This window comes from Lutjanus erythropterus, chromosome 7, assembly GCF_056507025.1.
Source record: "Lutjanus erythropterus isolate fLutEry1 chromosome 7, fLutEry1.hap2, whole genome shotgun sequence".
Taxonomy (NCBI): Eukaryota; Metazoa; Chordata; class Actinopteri; order Lutjaniformes; family Lutjanidae; genus Lutjanus; species Lutjanus erythropterus.
Window position 1 is genome coordinate 28,571,362 of NC_139323.1, and position 20,879 is coordinate 28,592,240.

Consider the following 20,879-nt stretch of genomic DNA (forward strand, 5'->3'; position numbering starts at 1 on the left):
ATGAGTTTAAAAAAGTTTTCCTTTTTTCCTTTTTGTATGCATGTCAAAATAAGTTTTTTTAAAAACAAGTTATGACTAGCAACCAAACATACTGTGTATTAAAAACTTAATTTAACTTTGTAGTATCCTCACATTATTTCTTGCAGTTTGTTTAGAAGTCTGATTTTAAAACTTGTTTAGACTAATATTAGTAATAAAAATCCAAACATGTTAAATATGTGTCTAATCATTGAATTTAAGAAATTATTCCACTTGATAAGATAGTATAGGAGCTTCAATCCTGCTGAATTTTTAAATAATTTCCTACAGTTTTCTTTGACAAATATTTGGATACTTTAAATACGATGTGTTTAATGTGACCTTACATGTTGTTAAATTCTCTCAAAACTACTTTGAAACACATAATTTGCAGTTCTGAAATCCTACATCTGTCTTCAGTGACACACTTAAACATATGGAAGAAACCTGCTGTCAGTGTAGCAACAACACGCTGAGGCATCTACTACACAATCCAAACAACACATTTCAAGTCAACATTCCTTTAGAAACAATGAAAGCTTTATTTACAATTCAAAGGTCATTTAGTTAACAAATATATACTATGCACATATTTGCAAAGTAAACAGTGTTTATTTTACAACAATCAGGTTACAGTAACAGTGGGTCAGATTGGATAGACAGTATATTTACACCCATAAAAGAATTGTACAAGTCCTCGAGTGCACTCGGTGTGCGCTCACAGCACATTATTATAAATATTCATAAACATTTCAAAAGATGAACAGGGCAAATCTAGTCTGACTGGGTTAATTTGATAATCAAGTCTTTTGTGCCAAACTTTTTAAATTCAGTTGTTCAGATCAAGTTCACCCTTCACCAAACAGCTTCGAGCTTCTTGAAGGTTTATTTAATCTACAGACTACAGCAGAAGTCTGAGCTGTTTGGTCCATACATATAAAGCGATGCATAAGACCAAAGTACTGCATAGTTACAGAGGGGAACTTAACTTCCTCCCACATATACAATCAATTCAAGAGGACAATCCTAGAGGGTTTGCAATAAAGCCTTGCAGAAAGTGTTTCTAATCAAGTCACTATTACAGTTACATTTGCCTACAGACCAGACATACAAGTCATACAGCATGGAGAGGTCAATGTCAAATGTTTTTGGTCTTTTTCTACATTATATAATTTACAGTTTGAACATACACCTTAGCAACTCTTAAAACATTGACAGTAGAAAAAAAAAAAAAAAGTTTAAGGTCACTTTAGCTCCAAACAGTCGGTGAAGATTAGCAAGCTCTGTCACGCACGCCACAATGAGTTTGTACAGTTTGTTGGATCAAAGCAGCGCTGACAGTGAGGACCACAATAAGCCCTTGGATACAGTCCTACGTGCTTGGCCTCATCAGCTCTATGACTCACATTGAGCAGCCTGTGTGTGAGTGTGTGTGTGTGTGTGTGTGTGTGTGGAGTGTCCACAAACTCGTTCCTGATATAGTTTATCAATAAAATGACTCAACTGTGTCTATATGCACAGACGCAGGGGTGACGTGGACAGGAAGCAGAGTGACTCAGTCATTTTGTTAGCATTACAAACATTTCCTCAGGTTGAGGCACAGGAAAAATGAGAAGGTTTAAAAAACTTGCTTCGATACAGAAAGATTGATAAGGCAGAAACTGAAGTATTGGCAAAGCGGTTAGAGGGAAGAGCGGCCATTTAAGGATCATTTACAAAATGGTAGTATACAGCAGTTGAAAGAGACATTCAAAGAAAAATAGGTCCAAAGGATGTTGAGACATCAACAAAGTTATTAGAAATCTACAACTCAACTTAAAGAGGCACTTGAACTGAACGTTGAGAAAGACCTCTTGTTGTCTACTACATCGCCAGGCTACATTCTGATGGCTGGTTTGAACTTGCTGATTGCTCTTCAGCCAAATGGAGCATGAAACCATGCTGCTACATGACTAGGGTGTTCTTTTTTTTGGGCAAATGTTCAGTGAGCAACCTTTACCAGGAGCGAATGACAAAGAGACTAGACAACTACGGGTATTTTTTTTTTTCAGGTCATAGAAAGTAAACAGACGGTAGGATAAGTAAGGCTCAAATCCAGCATTTCAGTACTGTCCTATGATGTGATTCTACAAGTATCAAGTCACTAGTGCCAGTCCTTTGTGTCCCACTTGCATATTATACACACAGTCTGTGTTATGGGTAATGAAAAATACCAGCATGGATACTAAAATGAACAGATTTTTGAATGTGGTGCACTTAAAAAAAAAAAAAAAAAAGATGAGAAAAGTCAGTTTGAAAGCAGCGGTCTTCAATAGATTTTTGAGTTCTGAATCAAACTCTTAACTTTTGAAATAAACTAAAAGTTTTGTCGAACTATTTTTTGTTGAGCCGATTTACTTTTCTTCTCTAGATAAACTTGAATCAAAAATTTATTTCACTGTAAGCCGTGGAAGTAATAAACCGCATCTTCTCATTATTTGGGTATTTGAAAATTAAATGGCTGCAATTGAAAATAGAAGTTAAGTAAATTACCTCAACATCACATTACAAAACACTACTAGGTGGTAAAACTCAAAAAGCCTTTGAAGCAAGCAGCCTTGAAATTTTGACTTTTCTCAACATTTTTAGCGTTAATGGACATGTTTGTCCTGCAATGCAAACACAAAATGTGAAAAAAAAAAACCAAACAAACTACAAAAAAATGTTGAATGCGGTGCAAAGGGTAACAAACTGTATTTCTGTTGCTCAATGTATGAGATGTTTTCAAATTGTTACTGTTAGTACAGACTCTATGCTTCAAAATATTAATTTATTGTACGAAAGTGGGACACAGTGATTGCACTGACCAACTGGACAGTTGTGGCCACAATAAAAGTCATACAGAACAGTTTCAGTTAATTATTAACACTATAATGTTTAAATATTAATTTTTTTTCCCCTCTCCCCATGTTCTTTTTTCTTGTTTCAATTCTTTAAACCTCCTACATAATATATTGCCATGTTCACATTCACATTTCTGTTTGTGCTTTTTACAATTTAATTAGATGTTAAAAATCTGCTCTCTATATGATGACAAGATCATTTACAATTCAAAATGTTCCTTACTCCTCTAATCAAACATTTCACACAATAAATAATATAATTATGGAGGCAAAATGTTTCATACAATATCTGATCTCAGTGACGTTTCGATACGGTGCAGTCTGACAAGATTTGATGGTGACAAATTTCTTGTGTTGCAGCTCTTCTCCGGCACACTGAATTTGAAATTCAACAATGATTATTAAGTGAAAGTGCTTTTCCCAGTTTTGAGGGTGTTTCATGGTGTTCATATCTATATTGGGTGAACATCGTTGGATTAATTTCTAAACATAGCCCCTGTCTTTTAAGACGATGCAGCAGGCCAATGAGGCAGCCAGAGCAAACAAGGAGTTTTTAGCGCCAAACAGTGATTGACTCAGTCACCTGAACTCAGTCCAACTGAGCATGTGTTGTACTTGCTGCAAACCAGACTGAAGTCCTATAAACAAGTAAAAAGTTAAGATGGCTGCAGTGTCTGTGGGTCACAGACTTAAGTCAGGTTTTTTAATTTGAGAGAAGCTTACAGACACCTACACATTAACCATTCTCATCGTTTAATTTCAGTGTGCTAGATTAGAAAACCAACACAATAACATGTCACTGTCAAATTACCTATGGACGACACTGTATATATTATATTTATTTTAAGATTCTATACAAAATATAACAACCTACTTTTGTTCCAGATGGAACTTATATTACAGTCCCATGTGGAACAATCAATTAGCAGCGTTAATGGACTTTACTTGCTAACAAATGGCACAGTCCATCCTATCAAAACATCTACTCATTCTCCAACTGGCATTTAGAAAAAGGACCAGTCGTGGAGGTGAGAACTGAGACTCGGCGGTGTTCAGGTTTAAGAAGAGGCTGGATTGCTCAAGAGGTCTTTTGTGTGTAGAACAAATTTCAGAACCACTACAGTTAGCTGACGCAAATTCAGCAAATTAATGTCACAGAAATAAGTAGGAGTTGTTTATCTGAGAGGTAATGCTGGGACTGAAGGCATCTGAGGGTTGCTGTTGGCACATCAGCTGGTGGAAGACCGAGCGGCGGTAGGTTGGCTGGAGTTCACCGGGGTGAGGAGAGGCTGGGGTTGAGCTAGAGGTTGTAGCAGGAAAGCTGTCAGGAGAGGGTGTCTCTTTTGGCCCTCTTGTCATAGATTAGCGTCAGCGTGTTTGCAGTGTCCTTTAGCAAAGCGTCAAAGATGCTGTCTGCCAGCTGCATCTTGACAAACAGCTCGTCCTCGTCATAGTTGACCCACTGGGCCTCCTCCTCATGGAGTTCCTGAACCTGACAGACAAACAGGGTGAACTATTACAGCACAGTGACTGATGTCAGTTGTTCATATTGCTGGGATCAAAGTGGAAAAATGTCATGACTAAAGAGCTGTCCACACCAAGAACAACAACAAGGACAGTAACTGTAACAATAATGATGTGAGCATCCACAACAGAATACTAAAGTTTTGTATGTTTGAATTTGTTTTTATTTTGTTTATTACTTTTGTTTTCAGTTCAGTTTGGTTTCTGTTGGTTTCCAGACTGCTCGTTTCAGTTTAGTTGTTATTGTTTAAAAATGTTTCAGTGTTAGTTTTTCTTAATTTATTATAATATGGTGGTATTTGTCAGGGGCAAGACCGTAAGTTCAGAACAGGTATTGCAATACAAACAAAACACTTTGTGAAGTCAACTGATTCACAATCATGTAGACTATCAAACATATAAACTAATGCATCTTCATGCTTGTTGTGCTGAAAACTTGACCTAAATGATAATAACTAAAGACATTTTCTGTATATTTTTATTTTAGTTTTGTTAATTATGTACATTCAAAATGTAATTTCAGTTAGTTTTCAATATTTTCTGAAATCTATTTTTCTTTTATTTCCCTAAGCTATAATGTTTTTTCCCCACACCTAGTTTAGGTTTTAGTTTAGTTTTAGTTAACTATAATAACCTTGATCCACACTGATGTACAATAACGTTCCGTAAACAGAATATTACTAGGCACGGCATGTCTGTGCCTCGGCTTTGATCCGTCTGTCACACGGCTGCAGGTCCCACCAGCAGCATTTCAGAGATATTTCAGCGACAAAGCATTTTACCTGATTGGGGTTACTTGCTCAGATTCAGTTGATTTGGTCCTCTTTCCTTGCTTTTGTGCTTCTACCATGTATGTTATGTACTTTAATATTTTCTTTTCAGCCTGTTGACCAGATTCTCTCATCTTTTTCTCTCCCTGACTTCCTCCTCACTCAGTCTGCTCTGCGTAGATTGATGCAGCATCTATCAAAAATAGACTCGGTGTATATTTGAAGCATAAAAGTTAAATGTCAACAACACACTTCTGTACATGTGTGAAATACATGAGGTATAGTTGGAAGGACTCGTTTCAGCCAGATTATGTTCTGCTTCATATAAACTAATAAAGAATTAAAGGCTGTAATCCTAAATTTAAATCTGTCAACCCTCAAACTTCAAAATATGAACATTTTATAAATCTGCTGTTGCCATCAAGAGGAAATAAACCAATTGCTTCTGGCATTTCCTGAAAGAAAAACTCAAATTATGTAACACAGGATTTTTTAATTTCAAATTTAAGAAATGCACTAATGCAATTTATTGATATTTAACTTGTAAAGATTATAAAAGCAATACTTAAACACCTACTGTATATTAGGAAAAAACAAAAAATATATAATGACTGATCTTTAAAATCATGTAAAAACCTCCCCAAACATTTAATATCAGGACCTACCAGTATGTGATCAACTCTGTCTCGCTTCTTTCTGCCAAATTTGAGCATCTTCTGCCAGTCACTCTTCTGGCTCTGATCTTTTGACAGACCGTACAGTTTCAGTACTTCTGATGTGATGAATTCCTGGGACACAACATAAAAAAATATACCATGTCATCACACGTGTAAAAGGTTTGGCACTGCATTTGGATTTGTGTAACTGTACTTTATAACTGCACCACATAAAACCTGCTGATAACCAAAGTGACTTAACAAAGCTACATTGTTAAATTATACTTCAAGTTTACACGTGCAGTCACTTTGGAAGATAAGACACCAACTGCTGAAGATCCACTATATTCTAGGAACCTAGTCGTCTTTAAAGTAAGAATTAGAATTCCGAAATATAGTCGGAACGAGTGAACAGCAAGGATTGTGTACATATAGCATTTTTTTCAATTGCTCACAATGAGGAGAGTGTCTGTCGCAGCATGCAGCATGCAGCTGCCTAAAGAAAAGGCAATGTGCTTTACATCTTTTTCAGAGGGCTGTGACTTCGTGTGGCCTTTCTGAACTTCCGTTAATGTAGTGTTAAGTTGGCTACCTAGCTGATGTCAAGTGTAAAAACCACACACAGCATTTTTTTCTCTCACCACATACACACTTCACCCTGCGCTCACCAGCACCCTGCCAGAAATCATCACTATATGGACACGAGGCACTTTTCAGACACATAAATGTACTGTCTCTTCCTGTTGATGGTGATTGTTCTGGAGTACTGTACCTGGATTTTGGTTATGTCTCCTGGTGTCTTTACTCTGTGGAAGAAGGAGGACTTCACTCGACGTGGTTTGACCCACTGAGGCTGATCAGCGTTGGGGTCCTCAGCGTAGATCTCCTGAAGCATCTCCCATGTTAGGTCATACACAGCCTAGGGAACAACACAGAATAATGATATATAAGTGCTGAAACATGTAATATTAAATAAAACTGAGATTAAAACAGTGGCTAGATCTTTCAGGGTGAGTAATCCAATGTTAGGTGAACATTAATCTCTTCGACCAGATATCTGCATGTCAATGCAGAATCTGTAGGCAAGGGACACGGCTCTGGTATCAGAAGCATTCTGGTTTCCATTTGTAATCCTAGTAGTATTGGCCAATCATGTTTGAGCAGACTTTGGTTGCATTCAGGTAAACGGTTTGTGCAAAGAGCAACCCATCAGCTATCTTTTGCTGACAATTTAGCTTTTAATGAGCTTTTTTTTTTGAGTAAGCTTTTTTTTAAATTATCTGGATTCATATGTAGACATCTGTTAACCAGAGAGATAAAGATTAGCTTCCAACTCCATTCTCGCAACTCAAGCTGATAATCGAATTGCAAACAATGGCTGGCACGTAGCAGAAGAAGTCTTGGCCTGGGTATCTGCTATCTAGATATCTGCTAGCTACACTGGAAGCTCCTAAATACTGGCTTTTGCCCCAGAGGTTAAATCGTCATCAGGCGATAGCCAATGGGTTCTAAGATCGGGTGAACATAAATGAGTGAGATTACGCGTTAAATTGTCAGCAACTTCTACTGTTCAACAACTTAAGAACAAGCTATGTGCCGCATTACCAGCAGGGGGAAAGGATGCACTGTCCTCCTCCTCTTCAATTTAACAGATTGTACTTTTACAAAACACATGCATTCAACTGTTCCCTGGGTTTTCTGTATGGTTTTCTTTGTTACAAAGACTTAATGTAAGGATGTTTTGGGGAAGTTCGCTTTTTCACCTTTCTGTAACTGCGGATGCAGAGGGCCTCCTGGTCCTGGGTGCTGGCCTCTTTACCCAGATACTCTTGTGAAGGTTTGGGGTTTGGCAGCTGTGTGAGGCTCAGTGCTCCTTCTTTGCCCAGACCACAGCTCTCCCAGATCTCCTGAGTGGCAGCGTGGACCATCTTCTCTACCTCTGTGGCGGAGTGGGGCACCACCATGGCAGGCTGCTCAGGGAGTTTGGGGGGCAGGGGGAGAGGAAGCTCAGGTCTGGGTGGAGTCTTTACCTGTTGTTCCCCACCAGGTGATGAAACCAGGCTCCCAAGGGCTGCTCCAGCTGATGAGCCAGACCTCCCCAGTCCTCCTCCTCCTCCTCCTCCTCCTCCTCCCAGCCTCGCCTCCTCTTCTTCCTCTCTCTGTTTCTGTTTGAGTCTCTGTTGTTCTCTGCGGGAGCTGAGGCCAAAGTCCTCATCAAACCAGTCTTGATCGTCACCTAGCTCGTCCAGCAGCTCACGGCTCAGTTCCAGCTCTGCCAGTCGCTTGGCAAGCTCCTCCTGACCGCTGGCTCCCAACACTGGACTCTCCTGTTGTGAAAGAAATGCAGGAAAAAAATGAAATTCATGCTGACTTCCACTTTCAGATTAGAATCTTCTATAAATATGAATCTCTAACAGCACCATGACAGAACAAGTCCAATTATAGATCATAGTTTTACACTTTTGATCTTGTCTTAAAGAGTTTTCTTTCTTCTGATGATTCAGACACAAAAGGTTTTCTCTGAAGAGCAGCAAATTCAATAAAGTCTGTCAACATAAAGTTGGACTTTGGCTGAGCACATACCAAAAACAAGGTCTCCTCAGGTCAAATCAACAACTACTGTTTGTCAGTAACTTCATCGTTGCTGGTGTTTCCCCACAATGAAAATTCCAGTTCAATCACAAACTGCACAATCACATTTTGAAGGTTTCTGTTTAGTAACAGTGACATTTTTATTCATGTCTTTGATATGAAAAAAACAAAATACTTTAAGTTTTATGTGGAGATCATACTAATCCACAGAACACAGAAGAGACTTTAGTGTAACTTTATCAGGAGGAAACGTGTTTTGCCTGTTGCTTCTTCAGGTTTGCTCAGCAAAACATGAGCCCTCACAGGTGTAATAAATACATGTGGGTCATGTGACTTATTATCATCGTCACAGTGTTTATTCAAAGGTGAACATTTATCAAAAATGACAATCATGACAATACAATTTATTAATAAAAAGAAAACCCTTATAAAAACGTACTGAATAGGATAGGGAATTGTTATTGTCATGATTTTTAATCCGCTGATAATTTTCTTGATTAATCAATTAGTTGTTTGGTCCATAAGATGACAAAAATGGTGAATGGTGAAAAATGACTGTTTCCCAAAGCCTATGGTGCCTTCCTCCAATGTCTTAGTTTTATTCACAACCAAAAGACATTCACTTTATGGTCACAGAGGACTAAAGGAACCAGAAATAATTCACATCTGAGATACTGAAATCAGAGAATTTGTTTTTCTAGATAAATGACTCAAAATATTGAAATAATTGGCAAATGATTTAACAGTCAATTAAAATCAAATAAATAGGATAGGCTAAAAATCTTTTAAAAATAGACTATAGGTCCTACAGCTGAGGGAGTTAGTTTAAATTATGTAAAATCCCTCAGCTGCAGGGCCTCTAGTCTATTTTTCTAAAGATTTCAAGCATATCCTACTCCTATGTCATAAAAAGGGGTTAGCGGAAATTATGTACATATAATGTACATATGTATATGTACACTATATATATACATAGAGAGAGAGATAGATACATAGATATATATGCACACACAAACATATATATGTATACATATGGGTCACATGGCTAATTACAGTCTTCCTATTTTCCCCAAGGTGTTTCTGTTTCAAAGTCACACCTGTGAGCACTCATTTTGCTAAGCAAACCTGAAGGAGCTACAGACAGACAGGAGTTCACTCCTATTAAGGTCACAGTAAAGTAATTTCAGTTTTCAAGGTTACAAAGGAATCAGAAATATACACTCACCGGTCGGTTACACAGCTCTGGAGAAGACAGCTCCTCTTTTTCTGCAGGTAAGAAGAAGGGCAGACCATCTTTTTGCTCCACTGAAGAGAACCATTGCTCTTCTTCAACATTTTCCCGAAACAGGTCTCCATTCATCTGGTTGGCAGCTTCTATCTTCTGCTCTTTAGCTTTTTTGATTTCGGCAAACTGCTTCACAGCGTCTTTCACAAAGTTGTTGATGAGCTTGTCTGCAAATGTGTTCAGTGAATCCTTATTTTCTCCCTTAACATCCCTGATCTCTGTGGAAATATCCACAGGAATAAACTGCTGTTGTGAGTCTGCATCCTCTCTCTCATCAAGGGTAGTAATCTCCTTCTGACTCCGCTTCTTCAGGCCAATCTTGTCCATGTCAGAGATGAGGAGGGTAGTTGGTGCATCTTCAAAATCCAACAGTATGTCTCTAGTGTTGCCATTAGGGATGGGATGCTTTGATTCTTTGTGATGCTGTGAATTGAGATGGGATCCAGCCTTGTGAACAGACTCATCTGTAACCTTTTTATCTCCAGACTCATAGACCTTATGAGACGTTTGTTCATTTTTACCCTTCTGATTTCCTTCTTTTTGGTATTTGTCCTCATCTGATTTACGTTTATCTCCACCTTTATCTGACAGATCATCAAAGAATGAGTCTTCATCCTCTGTTGTGTCTGTGTAGATCTCAAACTTTTCTGGCAGGTGAGTGATCTTGTCTGGAGGAGCAAAGATACCATGGCTCTCATCACACTCAAAGTACACCACCCCATCGTAAGTGCCATTGTTGCTCCCCTCAGACTTATCCAACTCCACGCCAGCCCAGAAGCCATTAGCAAAGCTGGTTGGACCTTTGAATCTCAAGGTGCCAGGCTGAACACCGCCGACAAGAACCCGATCGCCGATGTTAAAACCTGACATTTCGTCTACGACAGGAGAAAGACGAGTCTGCAAAGGAGAGATGGGAGGTGAATGGCTAGAGTTAACAACATCTTTACTGTCATGTTTAGAGACTTCTGTTTGGATTTGAAGATCTAGCAGCCGTCCAGATTGGTGGCTAGCTCCACTAATCCCTGAATGGTGACTCAGTTCTTCAGCTATTTCCTCCTCTACCTCACTGTCTGATGGTGTGACTCTGCTAGGGGAGTCCTTTCTCGAGTCCTTGATCTCAGTGGGGGAAACGGAGATGTGAGAGGCAGGCCTGGAGCTATGATGCTCTTCCCTTGGTGAAGAATATACTGATGACTCAAAGTCATCATGATAGCCATCCGCTATGGGAGAAGAGGCCTCCACATCCTTTATGGGTGCCTCCTTCTTTGAAGAGAAGTCCGGGGAGCAGGAATGGTCACTTGTTGAGGAGCTGAAGCTTGGGCGTGGTGAAGAGATTATATTAGATCTTACAGCTTCCTCAGCTTCAGATGTTTCCCTTGTCTTTATTTGTTTATCTTGTTCTGGGATAACAGATGGCGAATAACGATGTTCTTCACTAACATGTTTAGATGTGGACAGCTTCTCCTGGGAGTCAAGTCTGTCTTCCTCATCTAGTTTAAGTAGATGTTCTGATTGTTGATCCTCAGACTTGGAGCTTACTTCCACCTCCAGCTCTTCCTCAATGTCTGATCTTTGATGAGACTCGATGTTCTCATCCCCAGACTCAATCTTCTGTGCCTGGGCTTCTCCAGAAGAAGGTCTTAGGGGACCGTCTGTGGACAGGTGGTTCTTCAGTCCTGAGGTCAGACACTCTGGGCTGCCGTGCACTGGGGTTAGAGTGACTGTTGGTGGGTCTCCATCAGACAATGATTCAGGTACTGAGCTGGTTCGACTACAATCGGTTTGAGTACGGGCATCTGTCATGATAGGAAAGGGTCACATGGTTATTGGAACATCTATGTCAAAACAAAGTACTGTACAGAATGTTTACATTAGTTACGATGAGACTCACAGTGATCTAATGAAGCATCATTGTGCGTCCTTTCAGAGATCTTGCTGGTTTCAGACCTGAGAAAGAGGGATTTTTTTGTTAATTAAACACCCATCTTTTCTAAGCCATATTACAATTTATAGTATGTTGACACCAGAGTGTCATGTTTACAGTTCTTTTTAGTACCTCTGAGCAGGTGTTTGAATACTGGACTGCTCTGCGACTGAGGTGGAATCTTTGACCTGGGACTTGGTATCAGGTGTTGAGTCTGGTTCCTTGTTGAGTTCTGCCTTAGTTTTCTCGATGAAATTATCATAGCTCTAAAAGGAAAACATGTGAATAACATTTAAAATTTAAAGAAATCTGCCTCTACAGCACATGGAAAAATACACAAACCAGGGTGGACGGTATAAACAAAGACCGGTACGAATTTGCCCTGTTATATAAATTCTGACTATACCCTGTTGACCAGTAGAGCCCTCACTTTGCTTAACCAAAACAAGTCCCAAGATTCATCCCAGGATTCATTGTCATCAGCCTGCGTCAGCTAATAATCTGGAAAACCTGAGTGCCCATGCTGCTTTGTTTTGAAACAGCTGAAAGCCTGGCACCCTTCACTGTGCTTGTGTAAAACAGAAGTGGATAAGAGACTGCTGACAGAGAAGATAAAATACTTCTTATGGTTTTGTTTTCTTTGAGTTATCTTCACTTGATTCGCTTGATACCAAAACCTTAAAAGCCCTGATAACATCAGAGATTTACCATATTTTGGATGTGTAGCCAACTAAGCTAAACAGACAACATACAGCTTTCATTTTAGCTTGTTTGTTACAATTTGCTACAGTGCACATTATGAGGTTAAAAAAAACAAAAACAAAAACAGTGCAATCGTCATTATATGGACACGGTTTGACAATGAGTAGAATACTATAATCCACAAATCATGTCAGACGACAATGGTTACAAGGAGTGGCAATACTTGATATATCTGTATTTTTTATTTATTACTCCAGTTCGCAAATTAAATGCTCTTAAAATACTTCTACTGGGATGGGAAATATATCCTAGGGAAATATGTCCTTGTATTACAGTTATGAGTACAGTAATAGTTCCCATGCAGTGACCACACCAGTGTTTTACCCGTTCAGAAGTATTTATATTGAAATTTTAAGAAAAATGAATATATTGTGATATCTACTATTACCATCCATGCTTCAAATTATACCGTGATAGAATTTTTAGGCCATAATAATGTAAACACAGTCATATACATTTACCTCCAGCTGCTTCAGTAGGCTGGCCTCCTGTGCCTTCAGGCGCTCCTTGTGCCTCTTCTTCTGCTCTTTCTTCAGCTGGTAGGCCATAAACTTTCGTTTTCTGAGTTCTTCCTTCAGGGCCTTGATACGGCTCTCTATGTCACTCTGGTCTGAAATGGGTTCTGAAGAAAAATGTAGATGATAAATCACAGTTAGAATGTGAAACCAGTGCCAGACATCTGATTAGCATAGAGTAATCCAACTTGGTGCCCACACAAACTCAAACCCAATTCTTTGGAGATTAGTGTACATTTTCTTTACCAAGAATGTGTTCAGTTCATTTTTGTGCATACTGCTTCAGCTTGAATGAGAGGAAAAACAGTATTACAAAGATTAACGGTTTAAACAGTAGCCTGAAAATGAACAAACACATTCAGCTACCATACTACGCCAGTAGTGCTTGTGCAATAAGTAAGTGCAATGCAAAGTGTTCTCTCCTCGTACCACACAGCTAAGCAGGTTAGGTATCAGGGAAGTGCTTGCATAATGTATTCCTGGCAGCATCACATTATGCCTGGCTACACAGTGCCAGCAGTATAGCTGCATTATGTCCACTCTCTCCATTTCCCCCTTCTATCTCCTCCGAGAACTATAAGAAACTATTATACACTCCAAAAAATGTTAAATATTAAGTGTATGTGTGTTGAGTCATTGGACAACTCACCAGTCTGCGTGGCCATAGGGGAGTCAGTTGGCTGAGTGCGGGCCTGGTTGGCGGTCCGGGAGGAGGAACGAAGCTGCATCTTGGTTTTGCTGCTACCATCTGAAGGAGAGGCAGCGGGGCTGTGGCTGTCTTTGAATGTAGACTAAACAGGGGGAGGAGGAGGAGGGGAAGAGGAGGGAATATTACTTCAAGATATAACATTAACAACACAGTCAGATGGACTAATAGCGGTATGCCTTGATTAATATTTTACATGTACAGTAATCTACCGATGAGTAGTTACCCTGTTGCATGTCCCACAGCCAATATAAAGCTTTGTGTACAAGACTACAGACAACCTCAACGGCTTCAAAATAGAATTCTTTGAATGAATGAATGAAGTTGAATGAAAATTGTGCAAAATAGTAAAGTTCACTCTCTTAGACAAGTGAAGTAGTGAGGTTTAGTGTTCAGTAACAAAACCTAATGCTAATATACATCCAGTACCTACCAGACCAACTTTCAGATTTTGGTGCCCTGAGCTGTCTATTGAAACAGTTGCTCTCTGGTGTGGACATTTAAGACAACAGAAGCACCACCGCACATGCTATTGCTAGTTAATGTTATGGCAGCACTCTCTCTACATGGCTCAAGCAGCAGGAACCATTAGCCTGCCATTTGCTCAAAGCTACCTTGAACACAATTAAAATGCCAAGGACACACTTGAAAGCAGAGGGATGAACTGTGCTCGACTGCTTGTGTGACCACACACCATGAGCATCAGCCGCCAGTTTGGGTGCAATGTGTAGGAGAACCCACGATGGCTGTGAAAATGCGAAAGAGCAAGTGTTTGGTTTATCCATACTGGGCTACTGTAGAAACATGGTGGTGCAACACGGTGACCTCCATGGAAGAGAAAATAGAAAAGGTTCATTCTAAGGTAATGAAAACGCAACGATTCTTATGTTCAATTTCTGCTATATTCTGCCAGTAAAACCCCCTAAATCTTACATACGGAACCTTAAAGTTTATTTAAACACTTAACATTTATATTGTTCAACTGCAAGTCCAAATTTCCAAAGGGGTTCCTTAATGTCAGTGATCATCATTTTGTAATTCTTCTTTTAAAAAGTATCAGCTCAGGCACGGTTTAGGCATCAGTACCATTTCAAAAGTAGTTTTAGCATAAAAAATGAACAACCCTAGAATCAGTTTTGGAGTAGTTATATTTAAGCCAAAAAATTCCTCAAAGAGGAACGAGAAGACACATTTATGCATACCTGTCTGCTTGGTGACTGTGAAGCTGAAGTGAAGTCCTGGGTGTAATTGGCAGGGCTGCTCTGGACGGACGCCAAAGGTGTTTCAGGGATCGATGCAGGTTGTATTGAAGCTGGGCTTCCTGATTGCTGGGACCCCAGTGCTTCTGTGTGTATACTGGACTCAGGTGTTGCTGAGGAGTCGCCTTCACTCACATAATCTGAAAACAGGAAGTCACATTATTTTTGACCTACTTCCCAAATCATCAATTTTATTCTGCTTCAGTTTTACATTTGTGCACATATTTTGATATTGCCTTGTATTTTATCATGGCCATTTCTTGTTTTTGTTGTTGAACCTCTTTTCTACTGTTGGTGCTTTTTGCTACTGATGTAGTTTTACTTTTTACTGTTATGCCATCCATTTTAATTTGAACATCACTTTGGTCAAACCAACTGTTTTTAAACATGCTATATAAATTAACTTTTGACTTTAAGCCTGATAAAAGTTAGGATCATGTTGCTTCACCTCTCTCACTGTCTGTTCTGGGTTCTGAGCTTTGATGCTGACTGGGGCTGATGTCCGATATATCCTTTTTCTGATTCTCTGTCGTTTCCTTGTCTCGAGGTGTTTCACTGTCCCACACTGCAAGGGCCTCCTTTTCCATCCTACGGACTTCTGCCTCTTCCTGGTCCAACCGCTGTTTCCACTGCAGCAGCTCCTCGGCATGGTGACGCCTCTGCATCAGCTGCTGCTCCCGCTTTGTCAGGAACCTGAGGAAGGAGGCAGTAAGAAGGAGAGGGGAAGAGAATGGAGAAATGAGGACGGAGTGGAAGAAGGGTTTGAAAAGGGAGATGTTGATGAGAAGAAAGATGAGGAAAGAAGACGAGAGGAGAAGCAGGACAAAGACATTTAGCATCAGGAATGTTAAACATGACATTGCAGAAGCAAGCAGACCCAAATCACCTGGACATTTAGTTATTATCACTGCAAACTCACCTCAAACCTCTGTACAACACTCAGAGAAGAAAACACACACATACACACACACCCAATACATGCTTCTCTTATTTCTTTCCCTGGAATAATCATCCAAATCAAAAAGTGTGGAAGCACCCATCGAATAAACAAGCATAGAGTGATGACATGTCAGTCAGGAGAAGAGAGGAGCAGGAAAATAACAGTGAAAATGTCAGATTCATGCATCAGACTGAAACCCAGGGGTTGAACGCTGACTGGGAGCAGACACACACACCTCAAGCACCTAAAACACCTACACTCCCCTGACCAATTAGGACAAGGAGACATAAACACAAGTTGTCTTGCAAAACCAGCAGAATTCTCAAATCCAACTTTCATGGTATCTCTTATACATACATATCTCTGCAGATGTCAAGTACAGCTGTTGTGTAATGTGGTCTCCCACAGCTATGGGTGCCATTATAGTGCAGTATTATTTAGCCTTGATCTAATTTAGAGGCCTTTTGCTTGACCTAATGTATACTGATGACAGGCCAGATACTGAAGAAGCAGACGGGGGGATTCTTTTAGTGCCTTCCCAAACTCTATTATAGCCAATGGCCATCTGTACTTATTATCCCATCCTATGCAACAGTTACCTAATAAAGAGGGCTAGTTAAGATTTACTGAGGTCATTAAATACATAGACCACTCTATCTCTGGCCCAGTCTCTGCAAAAGTCCTCCACTTAGATGTCAGTGGGTGGTATAATCTCAAACATTTTGCATCAATGACCAGCCAGCAGCCACAATATGAATGGCACTGAAGAGAGATGCACTGCATCATTCATTCCAAAAGGTAAGAAAGAAAGAGAGGAAGAGTCGTAAGTTAAACACCATAGAAATCCCAGCATTGAGTCTGAGATTCCCATTAAACAAGGAAGGCTCCTATTGAAATAAACATAACCTTTAACCTTCACAAAACCAAAACTGATCACATCTGTAACATTCTCAATTGTATGAAATTGCTCCACAACCAGTGTTCTTTAATGTGAACACTAATGGCCATAAGTTCAGTGCCTGACTGATGACACAAATATTTAAGACTTTGAAGATGGCAGGTGGCATGCCACTCTTCTGTAGAAAAAGCAGGAGTACAGATATAGGAAGCCAAGCATTGACAAGGTCAGCAGAAAAAGGTATTTTAGTCACTAAAAAAGGGTAAAGGTCAGGAGTTCACCATTATTTTAGACAAATATTGCTCTCTCCCCAAAGCAACCAGAATCCATTGGTGAATTTAGTCATTTTACTTAACAGAACGCAGGGTTTTTTTTAGGTGGACATTTTTTAAGTGGCTAAAATATATTTTGCTGCTGACACTCAACAGAAATCCATTGCTTATCTTCCATGTTGGTTCTCCTGCTGCCTCTATAAACTGGGGGCTTGGTGACCACCATCTACTGTAGATAAGACATGGTCTATCGATAAGCACCTCATGCGAACTCCCAAATAACCCAAACTATCCCTTTAAATTATATTCAAAGTGAAGTTGTTAAAAGGTTAGCTTATTTCAGCATGGCAGCTTTCCTTGGGGACTCTTCAAGCTTTCACTCAAACTTCTCCCCAAATAAATTCTATCTTGGAAATAGATATGAGAAGAAAAAAAACCCCAAACAAACAAACCAAAACATCCAATCAGTCATCAGTCACCATCCCACCCCTGCAAGGTCCCAGTGCCAGTGGATGAACACAAGCATGTTCCATGGGGTGGGGTGAGGTAGGGCAGGGCTATAGGTGGAGGTGCTGAGGGGAAGAGGTACATATAGAGCACTGTACAGTACCTGACCAACTGGTTGTAGATAAAGAGCTGGAATTTAGGGTGGAGGTTGGGGAGACAGACACTGAGGGAGGCCCAGTGGTGGGCCGTGAACACAGAGAAGAAGTAGTGGACAGGAGAACAGTGTCTACAACACACAAGCACGCAACAGACAAAGTCAGAAGAGTCACACAAACATGGGTGTGGAAACAACACACACACACAATGTAAGGAGGGGGGAACACATTAAAAACGCACAGAGGGAAACGACAAGTAGAGAGAAAGGGAGAGAGAAGAGCGATATGAGCAAATGTGGTTTTATTGCACCCAAAATGTCAGTCTGTCAGGTTTCTATTAGAAAATGGCTGCTTATGGTCATTTACGCTGCTGTGTGGGGGCCGGGGGTGGGGGGTAATTGGGGGTATGATCGCTGCCAAACCTGCTCATGAATGGGGTTAAATGATAGATTCTTTAGAAACAATGATTCTTAAACAAATAACAGTGCTATGTAACAGTCACAGCCTTAGATGAAGTGAAAGCAACTTTGTTAGTAGGTTATATGCGGCTGAATTTATAGTATATATTTTGCTTTGGCTATAATCAACAGCAGGACAGTGTTAAAAGAGACAGACAGAGGAAATGGAAGAGACCATTGATGGTTTATTAAAAAGGATTATGGCAAGCAAGCAAGCTAATAAATGCATGGTTAGACACAAATATGTAATAAAAAAAAAAAAAAGATGTTGGATGTTTTTGTTAGATTAGATTTTGCAATGATCCAAAACTAATTGTGAGGATTCTGAACTCCACTTATTGAAACTGATAGGATCACATGCAATTGAAGATTGTGTTGCCAGTATAAACTGAAACAAATCTAGACCTTAAAATTGTTGAAGTACCACTGTGGAAAATTAGCCTGTGATTTATAGCCAAGTTATAAATCCTAAAACCCAGAACAATTAACCCACTTGTTGGAGCAACCCGGTCATGAGAGGCTCTGCAATCACCTGACCAGAGCTGCATGCCAAGTATGAAACCTTGGAGGACCTACAGGAACTCCAAACACATGGAGTTGCTTGTTAACAACAGAGGAAATGGGCAAAATAAAAATGATGGGACTCTGTATTTGAAAGTTGAAATTTTAAGATAACATAGTGTTAAAATAATTTGAAACTGTTTAGCATTGTCTGATGTTCTCTTAGTACAGCTCCTCTAACAAAATACAAAGTAAAGTGTTGTTTTGACCTCAAGTTAAAGGGGGGTACTGCAGCAGAGAACGGATTCTTGTCTAGTTTAAAGGGACAGCAACATGGATCATGCTTATCTTCACATCCACACATTCCCACATCCACAGCATTTTAGACTGCAGCAGACAGATGACAAGAAAAGCAGAAGATTAGCACCAACCACCAGCCAAATGCTGGTAAAATACGCAAGTAGCAGTTAGATTTGTTTCACTCACCAGCCAAATAACAAAGGTAATTTATTGTGAGTGGTTGGTAAAGTTTTAATATTCGCTAGTCATTTGGCTGGTGGACAAAAACATTTTTGCACTCTGATGGCAAGCACTAGTTAATTAGGGTAGTTGCTAGTTAAAGTAAAGACTCAATGTATAGAAGTAGGTAGAACTTCTCTGACTTTTATGACTTGTCATGGTAGAATGATTTTTTTAGAAAAAGTCCCTGCTGCAAAAAAAAAGCACAGCGCACCACCTAGTGCAGAGTTATTTAACTGTACAACATCTAAACAGCTTTACCAATTTTAATATAAGCCCTAGGTGTAAACTGTGAAGCTGAGAGAAATAAAAAGAAAGAAAATAGTAATAACCATTTGAAGTCTGTATCACATACTGAGTGTTAAAGGACTCAAATTGTGATTAGGGAACACAACAAAAAGCAAAAACAAAAATAAGTAAAGGAAAAAATATTAGCATTCCTGCTGTTTTCAGAAAACAACGTCAGAAGCGCAAAAGACACAAACCTCAAGGAAAAAGGCAGGACACATGTTCACAAAGCACTGTCAAAAACACTGAAATGAGAGCATGACTTCTAATAATTCACTTGTCAAATTGTTGGTAAGCAGAGAAAACAAAATTATTATTTGAAAAATGAAAGTCATTACTTCTCATCCATGTGAGAGCGCATCTTCTTGAGCTTCTGCATGATGCTGCTAGTCTCACTTCCAGAGATGGACAGCGAGGGAGATGGGCTGCGGACATCCTCAGCATGTCTCATGTTGGGGGAAGCTGCCTCAGACACAGGGGTTTCAGACACAGGAGTCTCCTGGAGGACATGCAGACAGGCCATGAATTTGTAAAGCCAATTAAAAAAGCTTAAAATAAATATGGCAACCTTTTCTACACATAACTATGTTTTATGTCCTGTCTCCCTTAAGATTCTACTTCTGTAGAACAAATAATGCTAAAATGAAATCTCTTAGGTGTATCTGTTCTGCCATATAGGCTGTGAAGGTGATTAGTGACAGTTGCTCTACTTACAGGTGGAGCTTCACCCCCAGCACACTTGAGACGCTCTTTCAGTCTGAGTGTTGAGTTTCTCATCCGCTCAATCTCCTCCTGCTGCTTCAGCAACAGCTGCCTTTCCTTCCTGGCTGCTTTGTTGGCCTCCTGAAGTCGCTTGATCTCAGCCTGGGAACATGAGAGAAAGTTGGTTAGTTAGTACGAGTTAAGATCACAATATCTCAGTTGTCATTTATTGCCATTATGTTTCTGCCAAGAGGTACCTGCTCCTGTTGTAGTCTTATCAGGAGGCCCCTCTGCTTCTTCCTGATAGGTGGCATTTTGTCGTCCTCTCCCTTGTCCCTCAGCCTCTTTTTCTGGTGTTCTAGCCAAGCCAACTCAGTTCTGGCCTTCTCTTTGAGAGCCTTCTGACGAAGACGCAGTAAAGAGCTCTGGTGCTGCAGTCTCACCTCCTCGTCCTTCATGTACTGACGCACCATGTCCATGGTGAACTGTGAAAAGCTGTCCTGTCCACCAGAGAAGGCCATGTTTGCATCCTGAGACTGCAGGACAGCAAAGGTGAAGACAGGAGATTAAAGGAGGATCAAAGGACAACAAGAGGTAAAGTGAGTTTAGGAGAAATAATTATGTATTAGTAAGCAAATGGAGGCTGCAAACCTCCTGCTCAATCAAACAGTCACATTTTTTAGGACCACCGTCAGTGGTCACACCCACCTTTCATTGTCAACCCCTGACTCGTAAAGAGATGCGTTGGTAAATGTTTCAGGGTGCTTATATTCATCACCAAGTGAAATAAAAGACATTTTAATGCA

General features: G+C 39.9%; 1 protein-coding gene across 1 annotated transcript in view; it reads right to left on the minus strand.

The window, feature by feature from the left end:
• Positions 1-2,905: 2,905 nt before the first annotated feature.
• The window catches only part of cep350 (centrosomal protein 350), a 43,200-nt gene continuing 25,226 nt past the window's right edge, over positions 2,906-20,879 (minus strand). The window contains exons 24-38 of the mRNA XM_084723473.1: positions 20,331-20,609; positions 20,086-20,235; positions 19,710-19,870; positions 17,614-17,736; positions 15,342-15,586; positions 14,837-15,033; positions 13,578-13,719; positions 12,875-13,035; positions 11,784-11,917; positions 11,619-11,674; positions 9,668-11,523; positions 7,614-8,177; positions 6,623-6,769; positions 5,860-5,982; positions 2,906-4,392 (exon numbers count right to left, since the gene is read on the minus strand). Of these exons, the coding sequence (XP_084579599.1) occupies positions 4,225-4,392; positions 5,860-5,982; positions 6,623-6,769; positions 7,614-8,177; positions 9,668-11,523; positions 11,619-11,674; positions 11,784-11,917; positions 12,875-13,035; positions 13,578-13,719; positions 14,837-15,033; positions 15,342-15,586; positions 17,614-17,736; positions 19,710-19,870; positions 20,086-20,235; positions 20,331-20,609 (4,506 nt within the window). The 3' untranslated portion in view covers positions 2,906-4,224. The remainder of the gene's footprint in view (positions 4,393-5,859; positions 5,983-6,622; positions 6,770-7,613; positions 8,178-9,667; positions 11,524-11,618; positions 11,675-11,783; positions 11,918-12,874; positions 13,036-13,577; positions 13,720-14,836; positions 15,034-15,341; positions 15,587-17,613; positions 17,737-19,709; positions 19,871-20,085; positions 20,236-20,330; positions 20,610-20,879) is intronic.